The following is a 14146-nucleotide window of genomic DNA, read 5'->3' on the forward strand; positions in this document are numbered from 1 at the left end:
TCTGGAAGGTTTAGTTTCTTCTCTCGTGATAAGAAACGTATGCAGGCATCACAGAGAAACATCCACTTCCAGGATACTTTTGGCGAATGGGCAAATTCAAATAAAGATGACTCCTACACTGAACAAGGACAAGAAGCCCTGCAGCACCTGTGACTAAAACCTCAAGGTGTTCAGCTTACTGCAGTAGATCTCGACAGTCTAGTAACAAGAAGCTCCTGTAAACAAATCTGGCAGCTCATCACTTTTATTTGCCTTGCACACCTCCGTGGTTGTGTTTCAGATATACTCTTCAAAAGGCATCCCCTCACTGTTTAGTTGGTGACTGTTTGCCAGAAACAGAAGCCAAGCTATGTAATAACAGTCACTGATACCTTGGGACATCGAAGCTTCTAGATGACTTGTTTTGTGCTGAATAACAAGTCTATGGTCTTGCTCATGCATTAACTACAGTAACACAAGCTTCTTTAAACCAAAAAAAAGGAGACCTGTGCCGTTATTAGAAGATTGTTTGCAGTGTACAATATCTATTGGCAAAGACTCTCTTATCCTGTTTGTTAAAACTTTTAGTTGTTTGCTTTTTCTTAATTCTGTAAGATTTTTTTCAAGAGGGATACCACAGCTCCGTGGCAGGTCTTAGCACTGCTGTATCTTGTCAAGGTTCAGCTGGCACCTGCGTCTTGCAGAGTAACCACTTGGAAATCCACCTGATACAAACTGAGAAACTGGAGTAGCCTTGAGAGGGATAGTGAGCGTACATTTCCCTTGCTGCTTATAGTGCCTAAAGCATGAAGAAACCGATGTATGAGGTGAGCGTGCCTTGCATTTTGCCATCAGTTCTGCAGTATTAATGGAAAATGAATTGCTCGCAAAGAGGAATTCTAACTTTTTTTTTTTTTTTCCTTCTTACTAGGGTCTTCCCCCTAGAGTAGCAGACAGTCACTCTAAAGGAATTAGCTCCCCTTCCCACAGACAGGTTTTGAATAAAGTCACACTCCACTTTTCTTTCTAGATGAAGACTGCCTAACTTCAGTATGAAGAGACCTCCTCAGCTAGCTGACATGAACTGTTTTAACTGACTGACTTAGGGATGGCCCCAACTCAAACTTTTTCTCTGACTAGTCTAAACACTACTTTGGGTGGTAGAATGGATGAATTCTACATGTGCAAGCTGCTCTGCTGGTGTCAGCTGAGGTTTTGTAGCCTGCAGTTATGGGGGGCTTAATGTGCCAACAGTGCCAGCACATAAATACAACTGAGCTGTCAGAAAGTGGGTTTTAGACCTGCTTTGCAATTAAGCTTGTGAAACCCATGGGACTAGTTGAGGTCAGGCTTATAAAAACCATGACAGCAAAGCCCTGTGCAACATAGAGGCACCCAGCATCTGCACCGCGCGCTCCATAAAAGCACGCTAAGCAAGCTCTGCTCAGGCAGGAGAGAGCAGGTATAGCCACTGTTCTTCGCAAAGGAGGTGTAAGGGTCATCCTGCAGATGTGACTGTATGCTCAAGACCTGCGCCAGAGCACAGCGCTGCTGGTTAGCAGTATCTCCAGTTATGACAAGGTCCTAGGCAATTTCTGCTAATGTAGCGTAGTGCAGACAGCTGTGGGCTGCTGTTGGCATCTTAACTCCAGCAACCAGATCTGCTCTGAGAAGAGCCTGCTCTCAGAAGCAGCACTAAACAGGAGCTAGTACTCAGAAAAAGGCTCCAACTACTCCAGGTGCTAAATGTCTGAGGGTCTCCGCAAGGGCTCCTAGATGAGAGCAAGCAAAAGGGTTTAGTATAAGGTGTTTGTTTTCCGTTTTTAATTTAGGGTGGTCAAGACTATGGGTTTTGTTTTTTGTTTTTTTTTTTAAATGTTCCAGCATAGGTTATCTAACATGTATGGGCAGGGAACGATTTGTAGCCTGTCCATAGTGAAACTGTGCTAGGAAACCATTTTTGGAATGGTAGGCCAAAGGCTGCTCTGTTCCTGACTGTAACTGTGCTGTTTTGAACCTTGCACTTCAGCGTGCTCTGGGTACTTTTCAAGTATTTTCTCCCTCTCCCCAAGAGGTTACAGTCTTTTTGAATATTGGTTTCATTTACAGTCCCCAGCCAGCAGCCCATTCCCAGCAGTTCAAAGCACGGTTGGGAATACCTTAGCACATTTCCATGGGAGACCTATGCTGCACAACTAGCCTGCAACTCCAATATTAGGGAAAGCATTTACCAGCCCTCCAGATTGTCACTGCATTTCAGGGGGGAGGGGAAGGGAGGGAAGAGGTAGCCTTATATGAAAGGCATCTACATTTGAAATACTGACAGTAATGTCTGATGCTCGTATTAGGCAGGGATACTTCTGCATCTCTAAGCCTGGTTAAGTTTTGTTAACTCAGGTTGTTTTATGCTTACAGCTGCATTCAGAAAATGGCAGCATTCCTCCTTTTTTGTGAAAGGCAATTCTTAAATAGGGGGAGTCTTAATTTAATGATACGCAAGTTGCTAAGATCCCAGTTTCTTTTACAGATTGGGAGAAAAAAAAAAAAGAAGGAAACAAATACACTACATTTGTACCAGGCAGTTAAAATAAGTTAAAGCTGTTCCCTGGTTCCTGAGCATGTGTTAGTCGGTAACGCTTCTGTTCCTTAACCATGAGAAAGGTTTAACATCCCTCCTAAAAGCCACTGGACATCTCCTGAAGTGTTCTTGTATGGACATGTTGCAGTGGGAGCTAGAAACAGAAATAGATCGTTGCTGCTGTTTAAAAATCACGGTTTTATACTGGATTTGACAGAATAATCACACCATGTGAATGATGCCTGTTGAGTTTCTCCCTAGCATAGTTTACACTCATTGGGCACATTTACAAGAGATATAGTGATAGGAGACAATGCAAGAATGCAGCACATTCACAGCCTGAATAAGCACATCACTTTTCAAATCAGCTAAGAGCTATGAACTGGGATAACAGAAATACACAGACTGAACAATTTTCCCCCCCCAGCATCTAAGCTCATATATTAAAAAGGAAGTCTCCAGACCTAGTTATTAGTTCGTGTAAAGCTAGTCCCACAGGCTAGGATCCAGTGCACTATCGTTAGGTCAAATTTGCAGCCAAGTTCAGACAATGACACTAAGCAGTACCGCCTTCCCCCCATTCATCTCTGTACCCCATTACCTCAAAAATCTAAATAGTTACTCCTGACCTGCTAATTTAACTACTTCTTTTTTTTTTTTTAAAAAAGAATGCTGAGTTTATACACGCCAAGTGGCCATCAGAAAGGATGCCACATAGGAAAGAGTATGTAAAGAGCTGAAGATCAGTCATGTAGTTTCTCAATATTCAAGTAAAACCTGCTTTTAAAAAAGGGGCCAGGAGGTTGTCAGGTAAAGGGCATAACAATCCTGCATGCAAAGTGCAGGTTCATTTAAGTTTTTTTTTTTGGTTTTTTTTTCGGTTGGGCAGTAAATCATTTTAACAGTTTAATAAATATTTCTGGAAAACAAATATTTCTAGGAGACTTGCGTCCTTTGTGGAAGGCCTCCCAGTGCTGTCTACTGTTGGGGATGCAACTTAGGGGTCTGTCTTTCCCCCATTGCCTCACACAACTCTTCATGGAAATAAGGCCTCAAACTGGGCAATGTTTAGGATAGAAGTCCATATAAAAAGCAAAAGAGCCAAGTAATTTCTGCCTAAAAGAAGATGCACGAGTCACTTCTGTTGTTGTATATAACCATTTATGAAGGGCATGAATTACACAGCTCAGTCCCTACAGTGGAAAAGGCACCTTCATCTTCCTGTAGGCTTTCACCACACAAAGAAATCCTTAAACAGCAGAGAGCAGCAGACTGACACTCCTGTGTCATTCTCTAGGCCGAAACAGTCTTTCCAGGGAAAAACAACAACAAAAAAAGGGACAAGACTGAATTCCCTGCACCACAGTAGTCCTTCGGTAGAGCAAAGGTCCCTCACTGCTGCAAGCAGCTAAATATAAACTAGGCCAGCCCAGAGCACTTATTTCTGTTCAGTTCCTAGTGTAAATTAAACTAAGAGATGCAAGAACCACAGAGAGAATTAGACTAGAGTGTGAATAGTAGGGAATGCCATTCAAAGGCTGACAAAAATACAGTTTAAAATGTGTTCGGAAATCTTCTGGAGTCACCGCAGGGGCGTTAATTACTGCAGGGGTTTAAAAACAAAGGGATAGGCAGAGACACTCAAATACTTTCCTTTGGTGATTGTCCACTGTTACAGCATCTATTGATCACGAAATTAGCAGTTTTCTGACCTGTTACTACTCTGTAGTGTGCATTCTACAGGGAATGGTACTCTCCTGTGAGATATAAAAATACCTTTCTTACTACATGCTTCCCTCTCACACCTCACAGAACTAGTCAAGGATATAGTAATACTAAGGATCTCACCTGTCCCAGTGTCTTCAAGAACATAAGTCACTTCCCATCAGCTTTTGTCAGGGACCACGCTTTTAGGAAGCTTAAACTTAGTTTGCTGCTATTCCTTGTTATTTCATTGCTATTTCTTCGACAAGTGCCTTCATAAAGGGCATTTGTCTTGCAAAACGAGTGTGGACATCTGGCACATAAATAATTAAGGATGGACCCTCTCGAGAACCCTACTCCAAGCAGCCAGACAGGTGTCAAATGAGGTGTGTACTCAATTTCACTGCCATGCCAGGCATGCCAGTACATGCTGTGCATTTCTCATAGCATTCACTGGTTCAGAATATTAACAGAAATGTTTAATTTCGCCAAAGAAAAACTCAACAACAAGTATCTTAACTGTATTAGAAACAGAACGACAAAGAGCTTATAGCAGGTTATAGTTGCAGGCACAGGACAGTAACATTGCAGTTGCTTGCTCAGTGAATGCAGGTCACAGCCCTAAGCTGAAGATAACATCTGCAACTTAAACCCATCCGTGACCTCCAGAAGGACGTACACCAGCTTTATCCAGAGACCTGGATGCCTGCTGCATCCCACCTCCTCCATACCAGCTCATTTACCATGACAGCAGAGGTAGGTCCCAACCTGGACCAAAACGTGCCAGTAGTTGGAGCAGCAGGACTCAGTTCATGCTATTTTGAGAGAAAGATGGCAGTAGATAACCATACCCAAGCTTCCTATAATTACAGACAAGGGATAGGCACCTATCGATGCTTATCATCATCTCTTTGTTTCTTGGTGTCTCTTTCCCTGCTCCGGTCTCTGTCCCTGTCTTTCCTGTCTCTGTCCTTCCTCTCTCTTCCTCTGCTCCTGTCCTCCTTGGAGTCCCTCTCTCTCTCACTTTCACCCCAAGCCCAGGACCGCTCCCTTTCCGGCCATCTCTTGTCTCTGTTCCTTTCATAGTCTCGATCCCTTGTTCTCCAGTCCCTCGTTCCTTCACGAGACCAGTTTCTTTTCTCTGTTGATCCCTCTCCATAGAAATCATTTTTCATGGTTGGCAAATTGATGGGCTTTCGAAAAGGTCTGTCCCGTCCCCCAAATCGTAGCTGCCCAGATTCTTTTTTGCCTCCAAAACCACCTCCAAGCCTGCGAGGAATCCACCCTTTGAGAGTTCTTTCCAATTCAAAGTCCACAAAGATCTCATGCTGGTCAATAACCAGCCTGTTGGCATCCCTGTGGGCCTTCAACAGAGCACGTTCCTCTTTGTACTCGATAAACGCATAACCCTTGGAAAATCCTGTAACCAAGTCTCTAACCAGTCGGATCTTTCTGATGTCTCCATACCGGGAAAAAACCTCCTTCAACTTCTCTTCTGTTGTTTGAAGATTGAGCCTTGCTACAAACAGAGTGAGGTGAGGATCTCCTGTAACTCCCTTGTTGGGTACATACCGTGCCAACATAGCCCTCCATATGGCACGGTCGTGGGGCTCTTCATCTGTGCCATCAATGCTGCCGGCTTTGAGGGGGTCATACTCTTTTGCTATGGGGGCCCAGTCATTCATTGTCTAGTGAAAAAACACAAGCATTACACACAGGTTGCTGCTGCCATTCTAGAAAGAAAGCAAGCAGTGCAAGAAGTACTTTTAGCACCTCCGTACAGTGTTTTGCATACAAGAACCCCAAGGAGCTTGATAAACTTAAGTAAACTGCCAATCTAGGCAAGTCACCAGTATCCCTGCGCCCGCTGTTTGCCGCCTCCGCTCTGTTTAAGGACGCTGCGCTCCCGAATCCTCAGGCTCTGCCCGAGGTCTGCTACAAGCCGGTAGCGCGGGGCAGGCTTCAGGCCTTTCCTCCCGACCCTCTGTGGAAACCCTGTCCTGCTCCGCGCGGCCCGCTGTCTTCCCCCCCCCCCACCAACCCCGCCTCGGCGGGGCGCCGCGGGGCCCGTTGTGACCCCCCCCCCGCCTCAGCGGGGCGCCGCAGGGCCCGTTGTCTCCCCACCCCCGCCTCGGCGGGGCGCCGCGGGGCCCGTTGTGACCCCCCCCCGCCTCGGCGGGGCGCCGCAGGGCCCGTTGTCTCCCCCCCCCCCCCGCCTCGGCGGGGCGCCGCGGGGCCCGTTGTCTCCCCACCCCCCCGCCTCGGCGGGGCGCCGCGGGGCCCGTTGTCTCCCCCCCCCCCCGCCTCGGCGGGGCGCCGCGGGGCCCGTTGTGACCCCCCCCCCCCGCCTCGGCGGGGCGCCGCGGGGCCCGTTGTCTCCCCCCCCCCGCCTCGGCGGGGCGCCGCGGGGCCCGTTGTCTCCCCCCCCCCGCCTCGGCGGGGCGCCGCGGGGCCCGTTGTCTCCCCCCCCCCCCGCCTCGGCGGGGCGCCGCGGGGCCCGTTGTCTCCCCCCCCCCCGCCTCGGCGGGGCGCCGCGGGGCCCGTTGTCTCCCCACCCCCCCGCCTCGGCGGGGCGCCGCGGGGCCCGTTGTCTCCCCCCCCCCCGCCTCGGCGGGGCGCCGCGGGGCCCGTTGTGACCCCCCCCCCCCCGCCTCGGCGGGGCGCCGCGGGGCCCGTTGTGACCCCCCCCCCCCGCCTCGGCGGGGCGCCGCGGGGCCCGTTGTGACCCCCCCCCCCCGCCTCGGCGGGGCGCCGCGGGGCCCGTTGTGACCCCCCCCCCCCGCCTCGGCGGGGCGCCGCGGGGCCCGTTGTCTCCCCCCCCCCGCCTCGGCGGGGCGCCGCGGGGCCCGTTGTCTCCCCCCCCCCGCCTCGGCGGGGCGCCGCGGGGCCCGTTGTCTCCCCCCCCCCCGCCTCGGCGGGGCGCCGCGGGGCCCGTTGTCTCCCCCCCCCCCCGCCTCGGCGGGGCGCCGCGGGGCCCGTTGTGACCCCCCCCCCCCCGCCTCGGCGGGGCGCCGCGGGGCCCGTTGTCTCCCCCCCCCCCCCCGCCTCGGCGGGGCGCCGCGGGGCCCGTTGTCTCCCCCCCCCCGCCTCGGCGGGGCGCCGCGGGGCCCGTTGTCTCCCCACCCCCTGTCTCAGCGGGGCCCCCGGCCCGCGCGCGAGGCGCCGCTCACCCGCGGCGACGCGGCCGGTGCTGAGGACGGCGGCTATCTCCCCGTTGGTGGAGGACGATTCGTCAGGGCCCGGGAGGGACAGCGGGGCTCCGGCAGACGCTCACTTCAGCCCCCTCTCTCTTCCTCTTCTCCTCTCGCTCAGGCGCGGCATAGCCGCGACGCACCGCACCGCCGCTCCCGCGAGACCCGCGCGGCGCCTCACGACGGGCACCCGCGCGGCCGAACGCGCCGCTGGGGAAACGCAGATACATTTACCTCCCCCTATACCACCACCCCCCCCCCGCGGCCCCGCCCCGCCCCGCCCGGCCGGGGGCGGGAGCGGGCGCGCGGCGAGGCCGTTCGTCCCCCAGCGCCGCCGCCGCGCCCCGAGGCGGGGGGGAGCCCCCTTCCCTCCCCCTCCCCCGCCACCCCCTCAGGGAAGCGGGCAGGGCCGGACATGCCGCCGCCCCGCCGCCGCCTTCCCCATGGAAACGCCGGGGGGGCCGCGCCGCCCGCAGGCCCCGCCGCCGGCGCCGCCCCGGCCCCCGCGCCGCCCGCAGGAAGGGAGCTGGCGCCGGGCCTCGCCGGGCATGCAGCGCCGCCGGGAGGGGGGGGAGGAGGAAGAGGAGGAGGAGGAGGAGGAGGAAGGCGGCCCGGAGAGCGCCCTGGCCAAGAGCCCCTTCCAGCTGACGGCCGGCGACGTCTATGACATCTCCTACGTGGTGGGCCGCGACCTGCTGCAGCTCGGCGGCGGCCCCGCCGTGCCCGCCGCCGTGGCCCGGCTGCAGTTCCGGATCGTGAGGGTGCTGGAGATGCTGGAAGCGCTGGTGAGCCGGGGCGGCGCGGCCGAGGAGCGGCTGCGCGCCGAGCGGGACGGCCTGAGGAAGGAGGTGGAGGCGCTGAGGAAAGAGGGGCCGCGGGGCAGCGCCCAGCAGGTGGGTCCCGCTGCCCCCGCCGCAGCCCCCCGGCCGGCCCGGCCCCGCTCAGAGCCGCGCCAGCGCCCCGGGGGATACTTTTGCCACGACCCAGCGAGTCTCAGGAAAGTTTGCTTTCCGTCTTTGCAGAGCGCAACTCTTCAGGGCGGTTAGAAGTCGCAGCCGTTTCGTGCCTGCGCTGCTGTTTTACTGTAGTGACTTAAAACATGCTTTTAAGCTCAGCAACGTGTAGTGCTCACAGAGAAACCCGCACCCCCACGGGCGGATTTCTCCGAGTACCGATGCACGGTTGTGTAGCTCTGGCCACATAAAGACCATTTGTCATTTGGGCTCGCACTAAAGCTTTGTTACCCGCGTGCAGGGAAAGCTGACGCGCGCGCATGTGACTGAAAAAGCTGTTACCACAAAGGTCTTAAATTAGGAAAGGAGTATCCAGTTCTCAGTTTTCTCTGCTACAGATGATCGTTGGGTGGTTAGGCAAATTACTCAGCCTCTCTCTCATTACCAGAAAAGCAGTTAATAGCAGTTTCTTTGTAAAGCTAGATTGCAAATTGCTTGAAACAAAGACTGTTTTTAGATGTGGTCAGAGACTGTCGCAACTGGTGACAGAGTTTCTTGGCTGGGAAATGCATACACTAAGATAAAAATGAGACAAAAAGGTTACAAAATCAACTTTACAACTTACAAAAATATGAAAGCTATAATTATGTTATAATTAACTGTTTGGAAAAAAAAAAATCAAGATTGTGATGGAACTCACGCTGTTCATAAGAATTACTCTACATTTATAAAATTGATAGTTTTTACTCTAGAAATGGCCTCTTTTGACAAGTCACAAGATCATGACCACCGCTTTATTTTACAGGTCAGCCTTGGACCAGATAAAATGGTAATAGACCTCACAGATCCAGATCGGCCCCGGTTCACATTACAAGAGCTGCGAGAAGTACTGCAAGAGCGTAACCAGCTGAAAGCTCAGCTTCTTGTGGTGCAAGAGGAGCTACAGTGCTATAAGAGGTATATCATGAAGTCAGCAAAGAAATATATTTATAACATTTACTTCTTGTCTGGTAAGCTTATCAGATGAGAGTATTGCATGTTTGAGCACCTAGATTGGACTAGGCATTGTTGAGACTTAAGAGATCTCTGTGCTCCCAAGAGTATATAGAGGAGCAAAGAAAAATGGGGAACGATGAAGTTTCTGTGCAACATTAGTTTTAAAACTAAACTCCCTCCTTCTGTACAATTAACAACCTCTTCCCATTATTCTATTAGTGAAAGCCTATGTACAATTACTACAAGTCCACATACAAGCTGGATTCTCCTGCACGTGCGTTCACCTATACAATCGCAACAACTGCACGCATACTATTCTTGTGGAAAGCCTAGCTACATACCAAAGAGCATGGGGATTTCCAGCTCAGCTTTAGGCAAAGTTTACTTCCTCCTCCAGCTTGCTGCTGTATAGATGCATGTATGCTAGTTTATCTACTGTTCCTTTGCCCCCAGAGTACATACAACATTGATGTAGAAAGAATATTAAACCCTTTCACCATCATTCAGGATGAGAGCTGGGGGGTTTTTTGTTTGTTCACTTATTTATTTATTTAAAGACCACCAACAGAAAGTTGTGTAAGGTTCTTGAACTGCAGGAAAAAAAGAAAAAGGCCTTTCAGGAAAGGATCTTTCTAGAAGAGAGCAGCGTGGGGGAATCGGTTTAATCCAAAGGATGGGAGGCAGACAGGGTCTTGCTCTCAGGGCTACACATTTCTTCATCTCAATCAATAACCCACCATCTGGGTTATTGTTCACTGTGTTATATGAACACAGTTACTTATACTGTAAGCTCTTCGGGGCAAGAAATTTCTTCTTACTGTACGCACAAGATTCCTGAGCACGTGAGATTTCAATTGCGATATCTCAATAGCAACCTCTTACACACAGTAAGTCTGCCCCTTGCCCTGTCTGTAATAGTCAGGTTAAGCCAAGAAGTTAAACTTAAAGCCCAGAAGTCGGTTTACAGTCAGTCAGTTTACAGTCCTGCTCAGCAGGACTTCTCGTAACACAGCGAAGCACGTACTTCCCTACCTCAGCTCACTGCCTTTGCTATACTGCCGTTGGAATGGCTTCTTGCTTTTGATTTTCCAGCTGTGTTGCACAGCTTATTACAGGCCGAGTTAAAAATTAACAGTATGGATGTTTTTAATTTGTGCATGAATGAGTTAAGTCACAGTGCTCTGCACCTAGAGCATCAAGGCTGCTTTTCAGTTCAAGCAGTTCTATGTGGTAATTTCCTCATACAGTGTTCAGAGGGTTGAACCAAAAAAACTCTTCCTTTTAAACATGCACATAAAACCTCAATTATATTGTACAGACATGAAGAGCAGTCATGCAGGTGAAGAGGCTAATAATGAACACTGTGTTCTGAAGTGTCTTGTGTATATTCAAAATAAGTGATATGTAGCATAAGATACCCGACATTCTCACAAAGAATAGTTTGGTGAGACTGATTGGTGTTTGGGGTTTACATTTTTTTTAATCATGACTTTTGAGTAAAAATATGGTGCATATATTGGAAGTCTGCAGTGTCAACCAAACTGCTCAGAGTCTCGTTTCTCTCAGAGGAGAATCTGCCCCTTGAATTACCCATGCTGCCAGATGTCTCACCAATATCTAGATATTTGCTCATATTTTTGTTTTCAAGGTCCTGAACAATGATCCTTAGCTACTTTCAGTCCTCAGCCACAGCAGTTACAAGCTTTGATCTGTTCAGCCCTTAAGATAAATGAGGTCAGCTTAGGACAGTAAATTGGCATGCTGTGAAAACAGTGCAATATGCAAGCTAGTGAAATCTAACCCAATTCCAAGCAGAGGAAGCATCCTTCAGTGAGAATGAAGCCTTTGCCTGAAGTAGGTGGTTACAACCTTAGAGAATGTAGCAGCACCAAAGTAGCCTGGCCAAATCTACAGCTCTGGCAATTTTCTCTCTATAGGATGGAAAGAGGAACAGCCACCTCCCTTGCACAGGGCTTGGGAATCTCCCATCTGTTCCTAGTTGTGTAGTATGAGCCTCCATGGCTGTGCTAAAGGCACCACAGATCCCCACAAGCAGAACTTCACCATTTGTACCTGCACCTTACTGATATCGTTAGACTCTTGAACAAACCCAATATATACTTTCCTTTAACTTGTGTTATGACTTGGTGCTCTTTCTCTGTAGAGGAGTCAGTTTATTTTCTTAGTGTTCTCATCAAAGCATCGCCTAAGCAAAATTATCTTATACAAGAAAAATACATTACAAGCACTAGGCCAGGCCACCTCCTAACAAATATTAAACTATAGGAAAGCACGCTGACTTCACCCAACTGACTTCAGCAGAATGCAAATGGGAACTCAAGACCTTTCCTGAATTAGAGTATGAATTAAAAGAGCTCTAACTGCTGTAGCTGCTCTGTACACTTCCCTCATTTTGAAGGGCCCTCCTTCATAGCATTTTTAAGCTGTCTCCACGTAGCCTGACCTTCCTCCTGACACAGAAGACCAGTAAACATGACTGTCCTGTGAGCACCCATTCACCCAGGTCACAAGGCTGCCCGGTGAAGGGTTTAATGTCGACAACAATGCCACGCTATGCATAGAACCATGAAAAATAAATAAATCCGCCTCTTTTACCAGTGGGATCATCTCGCAGAGGAAGGACCAAACTGAGAAACTGGAAACAGAATCCAACGGCAACAGCCCTGGCACCAGTAAGGACAGTGAAGACAAGACTATCATCAAACGGCTGTAAGTATCTCGACATCTCTTCTGGCAGAATATGGGGAAAAGGTATGTTTCACACTTAGTGAAAACAGGGATGAATTTTGAACTTTGGCCCAGTTGGCTAGATGCTGTTTTCTCCTTCTCTTTCTCTGTAAAATTAAAACCTGATGGAGAAATCCATTCCTGTGCAAAAAGCACTCTTCAGGAGAGCAGTCTGCCCCCAGACAAGCAAGTCTTCACTTTTTTCCAGGAAGAATCAGCATTTTAGAACAAAACTACATGAGACTGTTGCCTTTCCTGTTAGCACATTAGGACTCTCTGCTGAAGGAACATGGCAGCTGTCCCTGGAGGTTTGTTTACATTGTATGCAAGCAGCTGTGTGCAGCGTTCACAAGCTCAGACAGTGTCCTTTAAGTTCCCAAAAATAGCAGAACACGTTGGCATGGCAGCCTCACTGCATGGTCCTTGCTCTTCCATTTGTAAGTATTGTTTCCTTTTTCTTTCCTCTTTTTTTTTTTTTCAGGTTCTCTTTTAAACATGGAAAATGAACATGAATGAGAACTTAACCACTTCTGCTCAGAAATGGCACTGTTTAAAGCGTCTAAAGGAGCTGAGAGAAGCCAAGCATTGGAAGCATCACTCCCACTGTAGAGAATAAGCAGTCTCGTAAAAATTGTTTTTGTATGGTATTCTTTCAGAATAGATTCTACTTTGCTTCTTTAGAAACCGTTTTAAGACGTTCATGCTTTTTTCATTTGTTAGATTCCTGCCAGACATTCCCCAAATGCAGAGAATAAATCTTTATACAAAGTTTTTTGTTCTCATTTAAAAGAGCATATGTACTGCCAGACATTTATCCTGTCCACCTATCAAAATACTCAGCCCAAATGATTTCACAAAATTAAGATACTTTAAGGCATATATTTATGCACTTGTGAATGGCATAAAGAGAAGCACTAGGAAGAACCCACTTCAGTCATGTGCCTGTGATCTTATGTGGAAAGTAATTCTCTCCCTTAAGCTAACAGCACTGCTTCAAGAAAGCCCCAGAGTTGGTTTTTGTTCTGGTTTTGTTCTATCTATGTGAATCTTTCTTCACATTAGATAGGCAATACATGGGCAGCAGGAGGCAGACCCTGTCATCCCCTTAAAGAGAAATGTGATTAGATTATGACAACAGAACTCACACAAACCAGGTGGCCCTTTGGGGCCAGAGGAGAGCACAGCAAGGGAAGACAAAGCTGCTGTACCCTGCTTTGCTCACATCAAGGACCGATGTCATTTCAGACACGTTCAGTCCCTCTCTTAAGTGGGGCACATGCACCAGACACTTCATTTCTGATAGTCAAAGCTCTTCTTCAGTAGAAAAGAGTTTTACTTTTCTACAAGTTCTGTTCTGTTTTTCTGTTAAGTGACACAAGCTGTGCATTAGCCTAGGTACTGAGATTTTAATCACTAGTGGAAGTATATAGGACCAACAGACAGGAGCAGAAGAGATTAGCCTGAAAAATACCAATTAGGTTTCATATCTAGAGAAGCAGAATTTCATTTCAAGAGCATAAAAGTCTGAACAGATGTAAAGAAAAGCAATGACAGGAATCAAGACTGTCATCTCATTCTCTTTGGAAATGAAGACAGTCCCTGAAGTCTTTTGATCCCCTCTCATATGCTAACAGCATAAAGAACGTAGGACACCTCACGCACATCTATGCTCAGCAGTACAATACAAATATGAATGTGGCTTTGCAGAAGGTAGAACTGCAGTCTCATTTCAGAGAGACTTTACTAGCAACTGCACATTAGCAAGGCAGCATCAAAAATACCTGACCTACGAAAGTTTACAGTTGACAGCCAGCGCACGGAAGTGCTACAGTAAGTTTGCCATCTTCAAAATATTAGTAAGCCTTGGCCATATCTCTGCAATGAGTATTTTAGAGCAGGGAAGGAGAGAGGGAAGTTAACTGTGTTTTAATATCAGAGATAATGTGTAAAAAGCAAGTAATCGTGCATCATCATCAGCCAGGACACATCTGCAAGCT

At 49.0% G+C, this 14146-nt stretch overlaps 3 protein-coding genes across 4 annotated transcripts in view; 2 read left to right on the plus strand and 1 right to left on the minus strand.

Annotated features, from left to right (window-relative positions):
• Positions 1-3488, plus strand: part of RILPL1 (Rab interacting lysosomal protein like 1) — a 28907-nt gene extending 25419 nt beyond the window's left edge. The window contains exon 7 of one of the 2 annotated variants that reach the window (XM_068910932.1): positions 9-3488. In XM_068910932.1, the coding sequence (XP_068767033.1) occupies positions 9-153 (145 nt within the window). In that variant the 3' untranslated portion in view covers positions 154-3488. The remainder of the gene's footprint in view (positions 1-8) is intronic. The other variant, XM_009666625.2, reaches the window with a different exon arrangement.
• Positions 3489-4718: 1230 nt separating this feature from the next.
• SNRNP35 (small nuclear ribonucleoprotein U11/U12 subunit 35) lies at positions 4719-7730 on the minus strand. The gene is made up of 2 exons (XM_068910933.1): positions 7432-7730; positions 4719-5949 (listed from the first exon to the last, which is right to left on the minus strand). The coding sequence occupies exon 2, from the start codon at positions 5944-5946 to the stop codon at positions 5149-5151; it is 798 nt and encodes a 265-aa protein (XP_068767034.1). The 5' UTR covers positions 5947-5949; positions 7432-7730; the 3' UTR covers positions 4719-5148.
• A 222-nt stretch (positions 7731-7952) lies between these two features.
• On the plus strand, positions 7953-12920 carry RILPL2 (Rab interacting lysosomal protein like 2). The gene is made up of 4 exons (XM_068910935.1): positions 7953-8345; positions 9211-9362; positions 12021-12131; positions 12631-12920. The coding sequence occupies exons 1-4, from the start codon at positions 8001-8003 to the stop codon at positions 12653-12655; spliced, it is 633 nt and encodes a 210-aa protein (XP_068767036.1). The 5' UTR covers positions 7953-8000; the 3' UTR covers positions 12656-12920.
• The last annotated feature ends 1226 nt before the right edge of the window (positions 12921-14146 follow it).

The sequence above is a fragment of the Struthio camelus genome, chromosome 17 (genome assembly GCF_040807025.1).
Source record: "Struthio camelus isolate bStrCam1 chromosome 17, bStrCam1.hap1, whole genome shotgun sequence".
NCBI classification, from domain to species: Eukaryota; Metazoa; Chordata; class Aves; order Struthioniformes; family Struthionidae; genus Struthio; species Struthio camelus.

What these genes read in the sequence shown, in the direction of transcription:
- SNRNP35 (XM_068910933.1), bottom strand. Translation starts at nt 5,946, where the DNA reads ATGAATGACTGGGCCCCCATAGCAAAAGAGTATGACCCCCTCAAAGCC.
- RILPL2 (XM_068910935.1), top strand. Translation starts at nt 8,001, where the DNA reads ATGCAGCGCCGCCGGGAGGGGGGGGAGGAGGAAGAGGAGGAGGAGGAG. An exon ending in CGCGGGGCAGCGCCCAGCAG is followed by an intron (nt 8,346 to 9,210) that starts GTGGGTCCCGCT and finishes TTTATTTTACAG; the next exon opens with GTCAGCCTTGGACCAGATAA. An exon ending in AAGACTATCATCAAACGGCT is followed by an intron (nt 12,132 to 12,630) that starts GTAAGTATCTCG and finishes TTTTTTTTTCAG; the next exon opens with GTTCTCTTTTAAACATGGAA.